The 21,176-nt window shown below is 36.5% G+C and overlaps 1 protein-coding gene across 1 annotated transcript in view; it reads right to left on the bottom strand.

Annotated features, from left to right (window-relative positions):
• Positions 1–711: 711 nt before the first annotated feature.
• Positions 712–21,176, bottom strand: part of WDR11 (WD repeat domain 11) — a 42,812-nt gene continuing 22,347 nt past the window's right edge. The window contains 18 exon segments of the mRNA XM_082052654.1: positions 712–1,289; positions 2,286–2,365; positions 3,304–3,449; positions 4,414–4,511; positions 5,067–5,232; positions 6,518–6,613; positions 6,879–7,050; positions 7,834–7,899; positions 9,099–9,161; positions 9,904–10,012; positions 12,246–12,417; positions 14,049–14,163; positions 14,632–14,738; positions 15,508–15,655; positions 16,057–16,181; positions 16,502–16,610; positions 18,064–18,139; positions 20,205–20,311. Coding sequence (XP_081908780.1) covers positions 1,132–1,289; positions 2,286–2,365; positions 3,304–3,449; positions 4,414–4,511; positions 5,067–5,232; positions 6,518–6,613; positions 6,879–7,050; positions 7,834–7,899; positions 9,099–9,161; positions 9,904–10,012; positions 12,246–12,417; positions 14,049–14,163; positions 14,632–14,738; positions 15,508–15,655; positions 16,057–16,181; positions 16,502–16,610; positions 18,064–18,139; positions 20,205–20,311 — 2,113 coding nt within the window. The 3' untranslated portion in view covers positions 712–1,131.

Below are 21,176 nucleotides of genomic sequence, written 5' to 3'. Positions count from 1 at the left end.
CATTGTTTTGTATTGAACTTTAGTATCTCCAGCAACTTGGTATAAAGAATACTTATATTTTTTAGCCAAGACCACTTTTCACATGCCACAGTCTTCAGTTTGCAAGGGCAATTTAGCATCAGCATCCACTGTAAAATTTCCTCAGTCAATCAGAAATAAATAGAAAGGATACATCTGGCACAAGAAACAATAATGAAAACGAGTACTTAAATACTGAAATACTGGCCAAAAATGAGAAAAGATGTTTTTGGTGGCATCCTTAAGTATCTGGACCATAAGAAGTGTTACCACAAAAAGCACCTAATTAGACAGCCAACATTTTGGATTTGCACAATGTGTTTTCTACCTGTTGTTAATCACGCATCGAATAACAAACACAGCAATGACTGAATATTCTGCAGGAGTCTACCTGGCTGCTTTTGAGGTAGGATCTGCGCCCATCCTTCCATCCCATGAACCAGCACAATTTAGTCCCTAAGGTGTGCAAGGAGTGCACACTTTGGAATAACATGAACTATAACAATACCTTAATTGAAAAACAGGACGTTTCACGGAGTTTTGGAATGTTAGGAGACTTTCGTAAGTAAACCTGTTAAAGGTTCCATTCAAACAGTTATCAAAATGACAAGAGAGTGAGTGAAGTGATTTAAAACAAGAGGACTTTTGAACAGAAAAATCGGATTGAGAAAACAATGTTCCAGGAAAGAATGGTGTGTTTTGTGATCTGTATTTATTCTTTAAATATATTTATATTTTTATAGTACAGATTGAATCATTTATACATACAAATACAACAGCAGTAAGGAACTATAAAGATTTGATTTTTAGAAGTAAACGGAGTAGACTTTTACACAGGTATAGAACCTGTTCAGCAAATTTTTGACTTCTGCTATAGTTCAAAAAGTTGGAAATAGTATTGTTTAATTTTATCATAGGCTTCTTTCCCCTCTCATGAAAACAATTTTAACAAAAAAACAAACATAAATCCGTTCTTAATCGTGCATCCACACACATTTAACAACATTTGCTCAAATCACAGATATCAGCTATTACAGTGATTCAAGAAGAAGTATTTTCACGCAGTGGAATCTTAGTCCGAGAGAGAACCCAAATCTCATCAACAAGAAATTCTTACTCTTGTGTCAGATCCTCTTTAGGCTGTTTGAGCTCAATGAGTAACTCTTTCCCAGCTTCTCCTGCTTTTGAGGCAAAGAGAACAGCTCCCTGCTTAAAGCCCAGGAGCTTCAAGCTTCTGGCATAATCTGCGTATACAGCATGGATCAATTTATGTAAATGAAGCATTAAGGAAAACATAAATCCATAGAAAAATGGAAAAAAATGAGAATTTTTTTTTTCCTCCTCACTCTTAGTTTTCCCAAGCTGAAATTGCTGAACGTTGCTGCCAATCGTGCTAACCCAATATTTCTCAGCACAGATAAAGGCAAAACCGTTGCTTTAAATTCTGCTACTGAATGCACATTAGCATTTACCAGGCAAAATGCAGAGTGCTATAAATGAAACCAGGTACTTATGGTTACATGAAATGTATCTACCATAATGCTATATCACAACTCGCAAAAAAAATTAAGAAATGGTAAGTATTTACACACTTATTACTGACTTTTGTACAAGTTGAAATCAGTGATGACTCCATAAAACACCATCAGGTATTATTTACATATGCATTATTATTTGTTGAATGTACCTAAACACAAAATTTAGATCAACTGTTCAGAATTTCCAGAACACCAGGTTAGATGTGCAGACTGTAGTAAGCAAAATTTTAGATACCTTTTAAAATACTTACTGCATTTTCAGCTCATCTGATCTTGACCTTTAATTTTGTTTTCACTGTCGCAGAACCGACTCCTTCATAAAAGATTTCAATCACTAAAATGCTATGTTGGTGTACAGCGGGGTTCAACATGTGGGGATTTTTTTTCCTGAGGTACAGTGTTTAGAAGATACCTGAGCCACCGATTTCACTACACAGTCGGGAATAATCATTTCCAAATTCTGCAAAGAACATAGTAACGTATTTATTTTTTTCACTTTTAGTTTGTTTTGCAGTGCCACAGGCCTCACAGAGCACAGGAGGTAACTATGGATTTATGCAAATGACACTTTTTCTCTTGTTTCCTTACACTTCCTTCAAACTAAACAACCAGGAAAATACAAACAGGAACTGCTGTTCCTGTGCAGCTTCATTCACCTAACACTGGCTCATGTATACTCACTGTGTATAAGTATACAGATGCAAAAACAGGATTGCAGAAAAAGGATATTTGTATCATCATTAACTTCAATCGCCCCATACTTCAGACAAGCTTCAACAAATAAAGCTGCTCTATCGAAGTACCTCATACTGTTAAATGGAAAAAGAATGAGAATCATTTGTTAGGGTAGGTAAGAAAAGTATTCCAGGACCTTGCATCAAAACACTTGCACACAGGCTTCCTAAAATTTTACAGCGAGTGCATGGCAGAGAACAGCGGTACCCTGCTCCTGAGCAGGACGTAGGAACAGGTCACACTGTCCCACGTCCCACCTTGTGCTCCCCTCGCACCTGTTCACCTGGCATTGCCGTCTCCCCAAGTTTCTCACACTTCCCCAGCCTCCTTGAAAGGAAGGAACTGACATTTGATGGAAAATTTTTGAGAGCTCAGATTACTCAGAAATAATCGTAGCTATTATAAACTGTTACTGCTTTGTCAATGGGTGTTATCGATCTTAAAGCGTGTAGCAAATTAAATGCCAGGACATCTACTGAAACTGCAACAGAATCATCAGTTCCAGCATACAGAAACGATGTGCTGCTGAGATTAAAGTTAGTTAAAGTAAAACAAAATCCTAGAATTGTTTGGTTGGAAAAGACCTTTCAGATCACTGAGTCCAAACATTAACCCAGCACTGCCAAGTCCACCACTACCCCATGTCCCCAAGAATCTCATCTACATGTCTTTTAAACTCCTTCAGGGATGGTGACTCCACCACTGCCCTGGGCAGCCTGTTCCAATGCTTGACAACCCTTTTCAGGAAGAACTTTTTCCTAATATCCAACCTAAACCTCCCCTGGTACAACTTGAGGCCATTTCCTCTCATCCTATCACTTGTTACTTGGGAGAAGAGACCAACACCCTCCACGCTCCAACCTCCTTTCAGGCAGTTGTAGACAGTGACAATGACAAAATAGAAACAAAAGTCAGAAATCAAACTGCAGAACCCTCCCTCCCCCTGGGCAACAAATGCTTAAATAACCATTTTAGACAAGACAAAATACAGATTGTGCTCTTTCATCTTTACCTGTGCAACATCTCTGCAACTTTTGTAAAGCACCCAAGTGACAAGAGGACCAGAATGGCTTTGGACTTCTGGTTGACTTGTGGAGAGCAAAGGTGATCCACCCAACGCTTCAACACGTCAGCACACTCCTCCGAGTTCAAACGAACCTGTGAGAGATGGGAAAACCAGTTATGAATTTGCAGCTACTAACTAAAGACAGTACTCTACTTCTGGGTTTGTGTGTGTGTTTTGCCTTTTCAGCGAAATACTTTATGCAGAAGTAAAAGCATCTGAAACTACCAGTTTTAATATAAAAAGTACACATGCCTTGAGTGAATACAACACAAAGAAAAACTAGAAATATAAGGTACAAAAATACTCCCCTCAGGTCACTCCACATTACATGTGATTAACATGATTTTTAACACAAGGCTTTTCTAAACCCTCAAATATCAAGAAATTAGAAATCTTTCTCCTTTACTGAACATCTTTATTTTTCTTAACACTTAGAAAACCTGAGTATGAAATTTTCTATACTTTTTGCATGAAACATAAATTTTAATTAGAGACACTGAAAGACGATCCTTAATGAGTCCTGTCCGTTATAATTTGGAGAATTAATTCTGTATTTAGGTACTTTTACTGTTATTGCATCTGCATAGCAAAACAGAAGTCAATGCAAATCTAATGTAGTTGATGCTAACTTTAAAATCAGCACCCATGCTACATGGAGCTCAGCACAAAGTCACAGCCTAATTACTTATCCACTTCAGGAATGTTTTTCTGTAGTTTATTATGAACTCAGTACTCTAAAGGTACATGCAACTTCACGAACCACTGCTCAAATATTAGAAAATTGAGTATTCCAAACATTTTCAGGTCCCAATCTCGTCACTCGGATGACAAGGGCAGACCTCTGCAGTCAAAAGGCTGAAGAAGAATACGTCAACACTGACTGAATACACTGGCTTGTTATAGCTTACTACATGGAAAGAACTCCTGATGATATTTCAAATCAATGCTCCAGTTTTTTAAACTCTGGAGAACTTAAGCACTGTCATCAGCCTTCATACCTACATACACTAAGTAGGTCATTTATGTTAGCAAACTGAAAATTGAGAAATTACATACCTTTGCAAGCCATGCCGCGCGATTCCATTCACCGTAAGTTTGCAAGTAGCGACAGGCATCAGCAGCCTTATCGATCAGACACAGCAACTGCACACCCTCTGGAAAATGAAAAGCACACTGTATAATACAAGTGTTAATTGTCCACCGAGTAGAAAGTATTTTTTCCAGGCAAGTACAGACATTTGCAGTTTCTCTGCATGTCTTTGAATATTTTGGTCAATCATCATACAGTGAACATCTCTTGCATTAAGCAAAACTAACCTGTACATGTCAGAAAACACATTTTGAAACAAGTTCTGAACTGGAAAGGAAACCAAGTCTGTATCTGTCTATATGACACCAGTTCTTAATTAATTCTTTAATTAGGGAAGTGAAAATATGTAGCTTAATGTGCTCAGCCTCAGCAAACAAGTGCTAAGAGAATTACTGTAGAAATATGTTTTCCAATGAAAAGAAATAAAACCAAGTTGAACTTTATAACTGAGTTACTGATAATTTTTGTGTTAACTACTTTAGGTAGTGCACACTATACCATATGCAAGACATAAGATCTATTACAATGGGACTTTCTCCTCTTCCATCTCCATCAGTAGCCTTAATAAGATCAGAATTACTAGATGATAAGCAAACAGAAAATTCAATCCTTGTTTTACCTGCAAGCTTTCCATTGGCGATCATGTTGGTTGCTACCAGTTTAATGGTACTTTGAGATGGACCTGATGAGGTGACAGTTGTGACCAAGCAAGCTTTGAGTGAATCGCAGTAATAATGTGCATTCTCTGAACTTGTTTCTAACAACAGTTGTACTGCTCTGTCAGTCTGGCATGAGAACAAAAAAATATAACTTTGACCACAACATAGTGACTTTTATTTAAAAGTCTTTATATTTGTACCCTTTTTAAACATAGAACAAATAATAATGAAAGTTACTCTAAAAGAGACTATAAAAATATCTGGCAGCATAATAATAACTAAGATTCTATTTCAATAAGGCATCTTTAATCTCGAACTAACATTTCTAGAAGAGGTCTAAGAAAAATGTAATTAAAAATATTTATTTCCTTGTTTGCATAAACTTTTGCAGAGCTATAAAAGGAACAGAAGCGTTTAAAATACACAGAGAGAAGTGAAATTGTAAAGATGCAGCAACTGGCCAGGATCTCAAGGAATGATTCAATACCTGATATTTTAAAACAGAGGTAGATTCCATCAATTTAAAATGTTAGCTACAGCTGAGCACCTAATCAGGGGGGCTCATTACACTGGCTGCAGACACCTGTCCCCAAGTGGAATGAATCACTGCAGGAACAATATCTCTGCCTATTACTAAAAATGATGTGCCTAACTTCTAGAGAGGTCGATTTGGTGAGATTAGTCAAGCTGATGGCTTAGATAACTACAGAAATAATAAAAAGCCACATTAAATCCATATTAAAATCCAGCAGAGTGATTTAATAAACTGGCATTTTAAAATTTCAAGAAATCGGCATTTTAAACAGACTATCTACAGACTAAATATTTCTGGCGTGTTTTACGGGTAACATTCGTTGACAGGCTCTAATGCACCGTGGCATAGAAATCATTAAAGTTCAAGCTAGTTGTTTCAAGGCTGTTTTTTGGAAATGGATGCAGCACAACTGCATTAGCAGGGAACAGCTCATGATATAAACTGCAACAATATTCTTATCAGGGTCTCAGTGAGCAGCTCTGTACAGTGTCTCACTGCTCACTGCAGATCTGCCAAAAGCTTAGTACATCCTTTCCTACCTAAAATGAGAGTACTGAGCGCAGGCTGAGTTATCCCAAAGATGTTAAGTTTTAGCTTTTTCTGAGAAACTCCAAATGTAATTTTTCTTTTCTAGTGACAAAATGGAAATAAAGTTTTTTACAGGGTTCCCATGAAAATGAAATAGTCTGAAGAAGATAACACCCAATGTTACCTTATACAATGTCATTACAGAGATTCTGCTGTGCAAAAACTACGTACTGGATGAATAAAGGTATGAAACAACACATATGAGTTAGACAAAACTTTACTCGAAGAGGATAAGTACATAAAATGGACAGAGAAGAAGAATAAAAAATTCAAATATTACCCACAAACCTGGCCCAAGAGAAGAAGCTGATCAGCACATTTCCTGGTATGATCATATGTCGATCTCTTCACTTCCTGGAGATTTACCCTTTCAAGTTGGAATTTCTGCACAAAGAAAGATAAATACTTCAAATGTAAGACTACCACAAGAAATAAAAATGAGCATTTAAAAGGTACAGAAGTATTTTGAGAGTTTCTGGAACACTCCCTATTTTTAAATAATAGGGAGTGACTTAATCCAGAGCAGTATGTTCCTAATAAAATTGAGATATGCATAGCGAAAAGCTGTAAGGTAAGAAGGTTAAAACGCTGAGCGTTCGTTGTGTTGATGACATTCTTATTAATTATATTTTTGAACTCCTTGAAATACCTGGAAGTAATAATTTTCACACAGTATGTCATAGCAGATATCCAAGGGATTAACCAACTGCTCTGGAAGGACACCTGTGTCCGCTGGTTTTTCCGGCTTTTCCTGGGATAAGCTGTGCAAATAGTGGGCAGCCATGGTCCAGAAATGCAGTTCTGATTCATCCCCATAGAGTCTGAGAAAACACAAATCAGGCCATGAAATATGTTTGTGTTTCTTCGTATGCCACGTAAAAATATTAGACATTTAAAATATCTTCTTACAAAGACCATGCTTTCCTGCGGGCACCACAAGTACTTTGCATTGTGAATGGGACAAACTACATGAAAAGCAGCAGCAATTACATTCAGCAAGTAGATAAGTAGGAGATTGGGCAGAAAACTCACAATAGGAATTAAGCCTAGTGAGTATTCAGCATATAAATAGGTGGATATTTATATTTTATTATAATTCTACTTATTTTATTTTTACACTTAATCACTACTATCTTCTTTCAACTACACAAAAGTTACTAAGTTTGAAAACATTTCTGAATATAGACAGACTAAAATTAGCTACAGTTTAGTCAGAAGAACAACACAGAACAAATCCATTTAAAATAAAAAACAGGCTTTCCCTGTTTGCATACAAACCATTGTGTGCTGTGAAGTTCTGAGTCACGTTTTTGGACATTGTACAACTCAATGTAATGAAGTTATCAAACTGCATTTATGAAAGTACCACCAAAACTGAAGGAAGTTCTCTGCATCCAGCAAGCAAATAAAACTGTTTCTGCAGGGTAACATTTCCATTCTCCGTCTTGAAACCACTTGAATATGTCAGTAACAAAGTACTTCAGGAATGGCACCCAGCTAAAGGAGAATTAGTTGAGTACTTAAACTTCAGCACATGCATATGCATTAACAGGATCAAGCTTTTATTAGGAAACAATCACTATAGTTATCTGAATCTCTCCTACCTGGCAACCAGGAGACATCTCTGCAAGAGAGTAAAATCCGGATCAAGCAAAAGTTTCTTTATGTCACTGCAAAAGGAGAAAGCCAGAAATAAACTGTAAAATGCCCTGCAACTTGTTTTGTTTGGTCGCTTTTGAACACAAATAGGATATATCGCCTACAAACTGAAAAACAAAACAAAACCAAAAATACACAATCTCTTTTCTGAAATGAAAAAAAGCATCTATCAAAACAACTACAACAGGAAGTTGACATAATTTGAAATATAATTGATGTCAAGGAGCACATCACTCTACCAGTTTAAATACAAACAGTGAGTTTGTCAGGAACATCTTATTCTTGTAATAAAAGGAACCACCACAAGGGTGTACACAAAGCCATAAATTAGTCTGCAGTGATTCTACCAACTACAAGATTAATTCTATTACAAATACCTTTGCAACTGTGTAGTGCCATAGCATGTGAGATCCACATGCAGAAATTTAGGTTTTCTACATATGTTTCAGACTGGACAAAGATACGCTCAGTTAAAATAAAAATACGCTCAGGAAAATGGAAAAACTTCTGCTTACTGGCTTTATGTATAATTTTCATTGTTCAAGTGGAATGACAAAATCTCTTTTCTTTGTAAGAAGAGCAACATGCATGAACATTACTCTGGAAGTGTATCTTAGAATTGTTCATCTTCCTCAGAGCTTAAATATCTCAACAAAACTTGGAGTATTTAAGTATCAGTGTCCAATACGGTCTGGACCAACATCGAAGAACCAGATATCCCTGAGAAGTACTGCCTAAAAATTCACGGGTGCTCACTGGTCAGCTACAAATCACACACTAACCCTAATCGCAACTTCAACTGTTGTTGTCAGCTACTGCTATGATAAGTCAATGTTAAAAATTCAATACTGACTTCCATCACACTTTATACATTCAGAATAGGACATCTGGACTGTTTGGTCAATAATTAACAAACCACTTTGAGATACTTTCCTAATTTGAAAAAAATATATTGGAGATTGTATTATGGTTTATTTTTAATTAGAAAAAATAGAAATGAAAATTTAAAAACTTTACTAAAGCACTACCTTTAAGATTAGATTAATAAAAATTAACCGTGTTTAAAATAAAAGCTGTCGTTACTCGAGCTTTTCTTCAGAGAGGCAATAAGCATTCTTTCTTCATTCAGTTGTGAATCGCCACAAATTTCAGGTTTTTGCGTTCTCTGAATTCCCTGACTTATTCAAATATTACTAGGGAAAATTCTTACTTGGACAATGAATTCAACTGCTCCTGAAGAAGGTTTTTAATATTTTCATTCTCTGGGTAATCACTGTATTTAAAAAAAGAAAAAAGAAACGAAAACGTCAGAATTATCCGAAATGGAAAAGTGTTACTGGTAGTAGAAAAACAGAGGAACATATATAGAAAAAATCTTTCATGTTCTTATGGTGAGCCATTCATGCAAGATTCTTTGTCTAGTTACTAGCTCCAAAATAGTAACGAGTGACTGGTTTCGCTTTCTCTCAACCTCAGAGTCAGTGCCATCAATCTTTCTTTTCCCACTTTCATTCATTAACCTTGAAATGAATGAAAATGACAATGCCTGGCCCAGTATTACGTGACAAACACAATAAAAGACACCGAGAGTTGCTCCTACTATGAGGTGAAGCGCAGCTAAGAGTAAAGACGGACCCATCAGTGAGACTTTCAATTATACTGCAAGAACCAACTCTGACTATTCTTAGTTAACTTCTTGAACAAAGAGAACACACAGTTGTTCTCTAAAGTAATATAACCTGTAAATGACATTAAAATATTGCCAGTACCCTAAAGGAGACAGCAGTTTTCAACAGCCAAGGGCTACTGAAAGTCAAAAGAAATAAAACACTTGCCCTTAAAGCCTTTTCTATTCATGACTTTTAGTAATAAATAGTGAAGCTATTATCATTTTACTGTCCCAAAGAGTGAGGAAACTTAAAGGTCTAACAGCTATTTGAACAGAAAGACTACTAAAAGATGTAGGATTTAAAACAATAATAATATTTTGTATAAAGACACATATTTCTTCTTACATATTCATAATATCTAGAGAGTACTTCTCATTCCATGGCTGATGCAACAAGAATGCTTTTAAAGCTAATGAAGCCCTTGGAACAAGCAGATAGGGACACCATGCAGGTTCTGAAACAAAAGGGAAAAGATTAATTGTTGAGTGGCTAATGTGCAATAACACCCTGTTCTGTAACCATAAAATGTACCACCTTCTTCACAAGCACCAGAAGAAAATCACAAATCACAGGCTTTTCATATACACAGCAGAGGTTACTAAACATAAAGGCTTATCTTGAAACACAGGGAAAAACATTTCATGGAAGGTACAGCATTAGCAACCACACTCAAATGAGAATTTCAGGACATTCCGTATTGACTTTAACCACAGAGTCCTGGAATATATCATATTGGCATTAATTAGAGCTGTATACGATGATTATTGCTACTTCAAGGACATACTGGAAAGTAAGTACAGCTATACCAAAATGTAACATAATACATGTTTTAGTTTTGCTTTGCAACCACAGTTTCTACAGTATAATACAAGGATTAATACCCATTATCTGAAAAGGATGGGCTAAGGTTTAATACATGTCTATATTAGCAAAGAAATATGATGAAAATTACAGTTCTAGCTCTTGTCATGCAAATCAGAAGTTAGTAAGTCTGTATTCAGTACAAGGTTTGGATGATACTCAGGAAATGTTACCCAATGACTTAGGAGAAAAACAAGTACCAAGCAGCTACATTATTAAATATTCAGTGATTCTCTGTACTTCATATGCACTGAATGATGTAGGAATCTTGTAAATGTGATTTTGTAATTAAAAGATTATCACAGCGCATAGGCAGGACGGTTAACTCACAGGGAACCTTAACCCTGGCATATCCTAATTTCAGTGTGCTTGGTTTTAGAACATTAATTTTTATAGCTTAACATTACAGAACATTCATTTGATGGTAAAAATAGCTGTGATAAATGATGTGTTTTCTCAAATATCCCATATCACAGCTCCCCACATCCCAATTTTGTTTATTACATATGTCTTAGTCAGAATCTACATGTTTTAAGGAAGTATTACGAGTAAAGGCAGGATTGACCAAAAAGACCAAAACAAAAGCAGTTATTTGGAGCACCAATAGCAAAAAATAGGAAAATGTAGCTTAGTTAACTATTTAAATAGTTAAATATTTTCATTCCGTTCTTAAACATGTGGCAAAAAAGTCAAACAGCACTGGTTTTGCTAGTCTAGAGTTCAGTGGGAACATCTATTCTGAAAAGCCACAATTCAGTCTACAAACTGGAAATATCAGAAAAGACATTTTCACACTTTAACAAATGTTTCAAAATCATGCAAAGAATATCAATTACATCGGTAGTGATACCCAGTTGACGTACTGAGGCTTTTTTAGTCATCTTGCTAGACACCTGTACAAAACGCTCTTATTTTGTTAATTTATGTTCCAATTAAGATATTTTAAAATGTTGTTTATTTAGGAGATTAAACGTGCACCAAAAAAATACCATTCATCCCTAAGCCTACCAAATTTACCTGTATAAGCCTACCAAATTCATCTGTATCTATGAGAACAACTATAGGGACACCTAATCATCTACATATGACAATTCTGTGTTCTAACAGAAGCACTGAATATTTTTGTGGTCCACCTTCAAAATGAAATATCCAGCAGTCACAGAGTCACAGAACCACAGAATCGACGGGGTTGGAAAAGACCTCAGAGATCACCAGGTCCAACCCTTGGTCCAACTCCAGTCCATTTACTAGATCATGGCACTAAGTGCCATGTCCAACCTCAGTTTAAAAACCTCCAGGGCTGGTGATTCCAGCACCTCCCTGGGCAGCCATTCCAATGCCTGACCCCTCTCACTGGAAAGAATTTCTTTCTAATATCCAGCCTAAATTTCCCCTAGCAGAGCTTAAGCCCATGCCCCCTTGTCCTATTGCTGACTGCCTGGGAGAAGAGACCAATCCCCACCTGGCTATAACTTCCCTTCAGGTAGTTCTAGAGAGTGCTGAGCTCACCTCTAAGCCTCCTCTTCTCCAGACTAAACAAGCCCAGCTCCCTCAGCCTGTCCCCATAGGTCTTGTGTTCAAGTCCCTTCCCCAGTCTTGTTGCTCTGCTCTGGACCTGCTCCAGCACTTCAATCTCTTTCCTGAACTGAGGGGCCCAGAACTGAACACAATACTCCAGGTGTGGCCTCATCAATGCAGAGTACAGGGGAAGGATCACTGCCCTTGTCCTGCTGACCACGCTATTTTTGATACAGGACAGGATACCATTGGACTTCTTGGCCACCTGGGCACATTGTTGTCAATAGCAAAAAAGAAAATCAACATACCTATTAAGTCCTGCTCATCCATTCTAAAAGACGATGGTTTCATGGACAAGTCTAGAACTCGGATGCACCCATCGTCGGACGCCAGGACCACTTTGTCTGAAGTGCACCAGTCCACATCCAGAATTCGGAAATTCACGTTTCTTCCACTTCTCAAACTGCTCACCATTTGTACCTGGAAAAGTTATTTTTCATTTATAGCAGGCTCTCTATCACACAGCGTAAAACTCTGTCACATGCCCACGAGGCAGAGCACCGAATTTGCAATAAAAGGTGAAGTTAGCCATAAATCATTTTAATAATGGTCTCTTCTGGAGAGTACAGAATTTAGAAACCTTGGAGCAGGGCACATCGTTGCCCTGAAACTATATTTTTTCCCTACTTGAGAGCTAAGAAAAGATCCTTTTGAGCACAGCTGTAGAGATGCCTTTTTGTCTTATTTTCTGACAAAAAATTTCCATGGTAAACAAGTGTAAATTTACACCCCTCTTGAATTCCAGTCCCTGATCTAGCACACATGCATCAGGGTGGAAGTGACCTTCTTATTAATTAACCCATGTTCTTCATAAACATATACTATCTTGATAAATACTGAACTTGTCTAGAAATTCATTTGAGCATACTATTAACATAATATTATGGGAATAGGATGATTTCTTGTCCACAAAAGTGATAAACAAAACCTTCTAAACTTCACTTAAACCATGGGTCAGTAGTTTCCCTTGTTCTAGAGCAGAGCATGGAGGTAGAGAGATACGAGGTACAACAGCTCCAGAGCACAATTACTCACAGAACTGAGAAAATTAAGAGGAAAATATGGAAATATCACACAACTGGTTGTAGGCAAAAGCGAAGTTCCAAGGAGAGGATTATATGGATAATAGGACTGAGACTGCAAAATATTTTTACAGATATTCTGAAAGATATATGGCTGAAAATGTGAATTAATTTTAAATGCTTTAATGTAGGAAACTCTTTGCCTTGTCGCAGAAAAAGAGAGGGAACAGCAACACAAGGAGTATCCCGTGACATCAAAACTATTTAAACATTATTCAAGGAGAGACTCATGGGTTAGTATTCTACTCTGCCTACATAATCCACAGTTGTTGGTCATATCTGCTGGCCAACTCTTCTCGTCAATGGAAGGTTACATGTTGTTCAAATTAAGTGTCTGAGTGAGCTGGCGATGACTACAAAGTGAACACAAAAAATTCCAATTCCCATTTCATACCCTCATACTCTGAACTTACTCCAGGGCGCTAAGTTATAACAGTACAATTATCTTTCCTTCCCCATGGTGCTCTAATCCCCTGAATGACCTTTAGAGCAAACCCCGGAAGATGTGTGAACATTACTAAATAGAATTTTTTAATAAGATGAGAAACTAGACAATGTTAATTAACAAGTGTCTAACTATCAGGCATTCTCTAACAAATTAAACCCATACTCTCGAATATGCAAAGAAGTTAAGAAACCTGCAATAAAAAAAATACCTTGTCCACAGATTAAATTTTAAGATTGAGGACTCCCCTTTATATTTTCAATGTCTGCCTCAAAAACATTACAAAAGAATAACAAAGAGTATCTCAGAGACTTTGTCAGCTTTATGCATGAAAGGTACTTTCCATTGATGACACCTTAAAAATGCTTTATAGGAACTAAAAGTCTTCCGAGAAAAGCCATAAAACTTTATTACACAACTGTCAGCAAGAAATCATGACCAAGTAAAACTTAATCCCCAACGTCCTGATTTTCAGAACGAATATGTGTATTTTGCAAAGAAGTATATATCAAAACAACAAACACCTCCTTTGAATCCCAAATTTCTGCTCCATCGTTGTACATGGCAAGAAGTTTATGATTTCCTTTCCCTGGAGCAAATCGTATCTTTTTCACCCAGCTTCGGTGTGTAGGAATGCCCCTAAGAAAATGACAAGAATAGTATCAATAATTCTATACCTAATATTGTGGGTAGTTAAATGCTTTCCACTAATGTTGCAGATCCTGACACTGTACAGACTGAGAAGGAGAACTATACATATATACATATATAAATGGCTATCCACATTATAATGAAAACTAAAAAGATTAAACACCTGAAATAAAAACTACACTACTTAATGTTTTATCAGACGCATTGCAGATTTAACATATGGATATTTAGCTGTTTGAAAAACTGGGATAAAATGTTACTCCATCTGAAAATATGGAAGATGAATGCAGAGTATTGTAACACAGTAGGCATTTTCTGAAATTTTATTTCAAAATACTTGCATTTTTCACTTCAAACAGACAGGAGACCTCCTACAGCAAACAACAAAAATGAAGGGGGAAAAAAAATTCTAACACTCATTATCTCATGTTTATCAGACTCTATCTGTATTCATACCTGGATACTCTGGCTTTCAAATCCCAGAAGTTTAAGTTCCCATCAACATCTCCAAGAACCAGGATATCCCCTTTCCAGGCGATGCATGTGATGCTGCCCATGCTTCCCTGGAAATATTTAAGAAGTAGAATAAAATCTTGAGATTAACAGAGCTAAACACAGAAACAAACATCTCAACATTAGTCTTCTTTTAATTTTTTTTTTAGTATTATATGACACGATAGATCAAATTCCACTCAGTTAAACCAGAAACAATTCTACTGAATATAAGCATTTATCAAGTCAGTCATATTTGCTTCAATCTGCTTTAAAAGACACTTTCTTGTAAGAAATGTTGGGTTCTCTGGCTCTTGTTGCAAGGGAGCACTAACACCAAAAAGACCTCATTACACACAACACTAGTGTACACTAAAGTAGGAAACAAAAATAAAATAATTCCTATCTGTAAGTTAAATTTACCAAAGCCTTCAAGAATGACCAAAAAAAGCAAGATTGTGCTTCAGAGTAACTGGAAAAAAACCCAAGTAATACATTTCAATAACACCCTCTTTGCTATTGAAGCTTTTTCTATATGCTTTACTGTGTTTCTTAAAAATATGTCACGTTATTTATTCAGAAAACAAGTCAGGGCCTATGAAGATTCCAACCTTTAAACAAAATCATTTATTTCAACAGCGTTTTCAACAGTAAAACTATAAGAATGTTAAAAGAGAATTGCTATAGTTTTTGATGTTGGAACTTTCATATTTCAAACTGCTGCATTAATGACCACTTGCCATTACAATTCATATCACAGTATCACAGTATGTTTGTTTTTCTGGCAACTGTAACGAAGAAAAAATTAAAGCCTGAACAATACAGAAAACTGGAACTCACATCAGGAGGAATTCTTGCACTGTCTTTTACTGAGTTTCCTTCCACTGTGAGATGATAAACCTGCCCATCAGCAGCTGTAAACACAAAGTGCTCTCTGGCAGAAATGTTGTGGCTTAGCTCCGATTTGCTTTCAGCTTCCTGTAACAAGCTTTAAAGAGAACACAATGAGACACAAAGTATTTCTTTCTTGAAATAAGAACTGCAAGGCAAATTCTCCCTAACTAATGCACAAAAATTAGTATTTCCTTCAAAACAATTCACCAAAGGCAACAGATAAATCATTTATACACTTGTGGAAATGTTTGGGGGCAAATAAGAGTTTTGCTTCAAGAACCAGGTCACTAGACTGCTACAGACACACATGAGCCAGGGACACTGCTGCTCTGACCCAGCAGTAAATCCAAGTTCTGCATCTAAAGGTTAAAGGGAGGCCCATAGAGTTGCTTTGCCTGGTATGTACTCAAGAATCAGTTTCCAAAATATTCTGCCCTATAGAACAATGGCACACAGTGGAAAACAATAACTGATGGAGAAGAGAATGAGAAATACCTGATAACAGAAGATTCGACGCTGCTGACTTCAGTGTCTGACGCAACCGTCTGTCGGGCCATGGCCTCTCGAGCTGCCAACTGCTTCTTCCTCAGGCTCTTTAAGTTATGAGAAGGTGACCACTCCTGGGAAAAAGCATCCAGGAAAAACAGAAAAGACAAAGGTTTACTCCCTGAATTCACTGGGGACTTTCCTGTTAATTCAAATTATTTCAATGAAGATTGCTCTCTGTGATATCTCCCCCACCATCCAAGCAGCAGACCAGATTTTTGTATCAGTACCTCCTTTCTTCTTGCCTCTATTTGATGACAGATGAAAATGCAACAGTCAAAGCACTTATCTGTATGCTACAGATACAGTAACATTTTGCTGCAAAACTGCTTATGGATTTTTATACTAACCCAACATATTTAATAAAGAGTAAGTAACATATTTTATTCCTTACCAAAGCTGTTGCTATAGGGAAGTTTTTAGACATTTCTCTGAGCAGAGTGCATGTTCTGACATCCCAGATCTCCAGTGGTTTGTCTTTAAATACTACAGCTAGGTACTGCCTAAAATAAATAAGAATTTACTACATCAAAATTAACCATTCCATTTTAATTTGAGCATTGTTCTTCACACATATTGTTCACATCAGCACTCTGAAAACCCTCAAGAACTAAGAGAAGGCAGAGTAAATTAACCTGGCTCAAAACCCTGAATCTTGTGATTTCCTTGAGCTACTGAAGTGCAATAGAGTGTGTGAAAAAGAATCTTCCTTCACAGTGACAAGAATTAGAAATTTCTGTCAGCTGATACTGCTCAATTACTGTAAAGGAGACAAAGGAAGGAATTCAGAGGAAGCAGCAGCACCTCTAATCCAGCCATATTCAGCCAGAATTGAGGACTGCACAAAAGATCAGAAAGACATATCAAGACTTCAGGCTGGATAGATGTTTTTCTTTACTCCAGGCACATGAAACTTCCCTAATCCAGTGATAAATGAAAATAGAATCCTCTTACACTAAACCACTTGTCAGTCATGTCTTCAGACCTTTTAGCTGTGGAGCCAGATAAGTAAAACACTATCAATCCACCACTTTTGACATGCAAATTGAAAATACAGAGAGGCTCTGCAGCTGTATGTATTGTCAACTGTAATAATCTCTATTCAAACGAACTATCCTTCCTTGTTCTCGCTTATAACCTCTTCATCTAAGCCCACGGCTGTTCTTAATTTTTAATGTATTAATAAAACCATTATATGGTTGAACTCTTCCAAATTCTTTGGAACACATACATCTGAAAATATTCCTATGCAAGCTACAGAATTATTTTTTTCTTCTGCTGTAAAGAAAAAAAGTCTAAAATTTAGAGACAACACCTTATTAAATTCAATACTACTTTATTTTACACAAGCAAGTAATCTCAGAGAATACTACTGTTATTATTTTTTTATGCTATAAAGACCAGGGCCTCCTGTCACAGGCCTGATCTCAAAATAAGCAGCATTTGATGGTAAATGATATAGTCATTTTCCAGCTGACCTCCAAAACAACTATACCTCACATCTGTTTTTCCAGTAAACAATTACTATAAAGGTGTGAAGTACGTACATGGAAAAATTATTAACGTGAAATATCATTCCACCTTTAATGCCAACCTTCTTAAGTGAGTTATAGAAAAGGGAATTAACTTCTAACATAATCAAAGTTGACAAAAACTGTTCAGCGCTTTTATTCTCCCTAATATTAACAAAAATGTGCATTCAGTGAACACAATTCTTAAGAGAACTAAAATATTAACAATTTATCTTGCAATGTGATGGGATCTTGAAGTGACAAAGTCAACCTCAGAAACAACGACAGCTTTCGCACTTTGAACTCATATTCTAAAATATTTTTCCCTTGATGGCTGCTGCACACTTTCCTACACTCTCTGGAATTTCTATTATTCCTGTTAATTCATGACGGTCTTCATGCAATACAGTAAAATTTATAAACTTCACAAGGTTAATCTACTTACTTCAAATGAGACACCTTTATCATTTCAATAGCTGGTTCATCATTGCCTCGCTCCCCGCGGAATGCGACGCTCCTGCCTGGATAGGGGAAACCAGAAATAGTTATGAAACTAAATATAAATACAGAAATAGTTTATAAACCATTCTGTTGTAAACAATAATAATTTACAAACCACACTAGAATATCTCCAAGTAACCTGCCATATCTAACATTACTCTTGTAACTGTCAGTTTTACTGCGTTTCAAAGGGCTAAGTATGATGTAAACTGTATTGTCTAATAAAATACCTGACTCACTCCCAGAGCACAGCTACTGAAATCGATGCATCATCAGCATTACAGCGAGTTCAAGGAGTTATTATTTTCCACTCAAAGACAATGAGATACAGACTCAGTTCCTCAAGGAGGAAATTCATGAGTAGATTACAAGTTTTGTAAGAGAAATTAACTCTGCCATAAACTAATTCTGAAAGTATTTCCAAGTACTGACTCATTCGACACTTAGCGGAACCATTCTCTCTTTCCAGCTAAAAGAATAAACCCTCAGAATTTACACTCCCATCCTTAACAAAATTTTCACCCACCTGTACAAAGTGCTGTAGAATTAAAGGTGTTACACATATCACTAAAATAAATAACGATCTACAAACACCGGAGTATCGCAGCATCTCCTGTGCAAGTTTCATCCCCTTAGCTTTCAAGGACAATGCAAGTTTTCAAACTTCAGCCACTCTTGTTGCTACTTGTAGCTAAATTATTTATCTTATGCCACTTAGTGAATAATTCTAGTTATCAACAATACTAGGTAGAGCCCTCATGACAGAGGTGCCTCCAAGAGACCTTCTAGTTCTATTTTCTTCATGAGTGATCAAACACCTTAGGAATTTTCTTCCTTAATGTTGTTCAGAAACATAAAACACGTAGAGTTTTCCTAACCCTAAAAATGGAACGTTGGGCTAATTAGTGACAAAAGAACCAGCAATCAAACAGTTAAGTAGCTAAGCCTTTCTTCTAAGTGTTAAAAAAAAGGAAATGTAACATTTTTTTAGGCAAACCATAAGCTAAGCTTTCAGATATTCAAACTTACTTGAAACTTGGTTGCCTGCAGAAATACTGAGCATTTTATCACTTGTATTCATAAATGTTTCAATACCCATTAACAAGCTGAGTGAAAAAATCAAAATCCCATTTTACATTAAATGTGTTTTACAAAGTACATACATTTTCTGGTTTGATTTTAAACAAATTCACAATCTGGAAAAAAACTCCAGTATTGTCACATGAAAAGAACAGCCTCTTTGTGCAGCTCCCTGGAAAATACAAAAACTGAGGCTTTTGCAGAAGCTTAAAAAACAATTTAAAAACATCTCTTTATACTATATAGAGCAATCCAGAGTTAGCCATGTGTAACTAGACTCAAGCTCTTCAGTTATTGTAGAAATTAAATGGCTCTAGGATTTCACATTCACAAAGAATTGGAAATTATTGAAGTGCTTCCTACTTTTGGCCATATAATCTCTCAAATTATATTGGACTCAATCGCAAATATCCTTGTCATCCATTATAAGGCCGGAGTAGTTGAAAAGCACACATAATCTGCTGTTAGTTTTGCTATCAATTGTATCTTCTAAAGAGCTTTTTAATTCTTCTGATTCTTATAAAGGCTTCCATTTTATTACTATTACATTCATAAACACAATCAAAATCTGGCGATGCACCTGGCCCACCTTGAAAAATTATCTGTTGCTGCTACAAACCACAATAAATGGTTCAACACTATTTGAGCTGCACACAAAACAATGGGTGTAGACTGTGACAAAACACATATGGAAATATATGCCTTTTTTGAACAAGATACACCACTAACACCCATGCTGTGTGCCTGCTCCTGAGTCTCCTCTATATTCATTCTTTTAGTAAGTTCAAGTCACCGACATCTTTGCAAAGGTGTTTCAAGACTGTAGAGCACCAGACAGAAAACATTATGCGGCTTCATAAAGACAGAAGAGCAGAACGAGTTAAAAATTCTCTTTATTATTTTATTTTATCATGACAAAATAATTTTTAAAAAGTAAGAACTTCTGTTTGTCACTTGACAGTAAATTTGTCGGTCTCCTGGACAGATTGTTCAGGAAATACTGACCTGTTGGCAGGTCCACCAGCTGCAGCTCATTCCTTACCAGCCCCAGATTGTTCGGTGTTGATGTGGCAAAGGAAATAAACCCAGTCAAGCTGATCCACTCAATTCCCCTGTCATCACAAGAGAGCACATGGAGCACGTTAGCCTAAATATCCAATTGACTAGAAAATAACCTGGAGTGCAGCATTTTTTAATGCATATTCTTCAATATGATAACAGCACAGAAGAAATTTTCTACATTTTATGGAAACGCTATGTTTAAGCATAAAACTACGTATTTATGACATAAATATAAAGTTACCAAATGAAAGATGTGCTTTCTTTTCGGACGACATTGCTTTTTGTGTCATTAAACAAAAATTTCAGTTGGAAACACTATGAAAATCCCTCACTGGTATTTAGCACTAGAGTGGCTAAAAGCACCACTCTTGTTAAATCAGTGATTTACCAAATGGGAAGAACTATCAAATAATTCAGATTTGCCAGTATATAGTAAGGGGAAAACATTAACATGGACAGCAGGGTGGAAGATGGGATTCCTTCAGCCCAGAGACTTAGGAGGAACAAAGATGACAGAATAAGGGAGGCCCTGAGCAGATTTCAAAGACTATCACGAAAGAACTGAAAACCTGATTTCTTATTTATTTTGTTGTTCTCTTTTAGATCATGCCAAGGTAACCACAAACTAAATTACCTTGAAATCTTGCAAGGACATAAAGTTACACTATATATAACATATTGTCAGCACATATGGATTCTAAGCAAATTCCGGAGATAAACCACATGCCACAAAAGGACAGACAGAGGCACTTGGGTGACTCTGTTCCAAACACGAGCCAGACCTCTCCAGCCCCATTTCCCACACACATTTTGTGCCAGCACAAATAGTTAGGTGCTTTATCTATAAATAAATTGAGGAACTAATCCAGAAGAAAATTGAGACTGTTCTAACACATACATATGCCCAAGTTCACT

The sequence above is a fragment of the Streptopelia decaocto genome (genome assembly GCF_964273445.1).
Source record: "Streptopelia decaocto genome assembly, chromosome: 5".
In the NCBI taxonomy this organism is placed as follows: domain Eukaryota; kingdom Metazoa; phylum Chordata; class Aves; order Columbiformes; family Columbidae; genus Streptopelia; species Streptopelia decaocto.
This window is presented reverse-complemented; position numbering and strand designations above follow the sequence as displayed.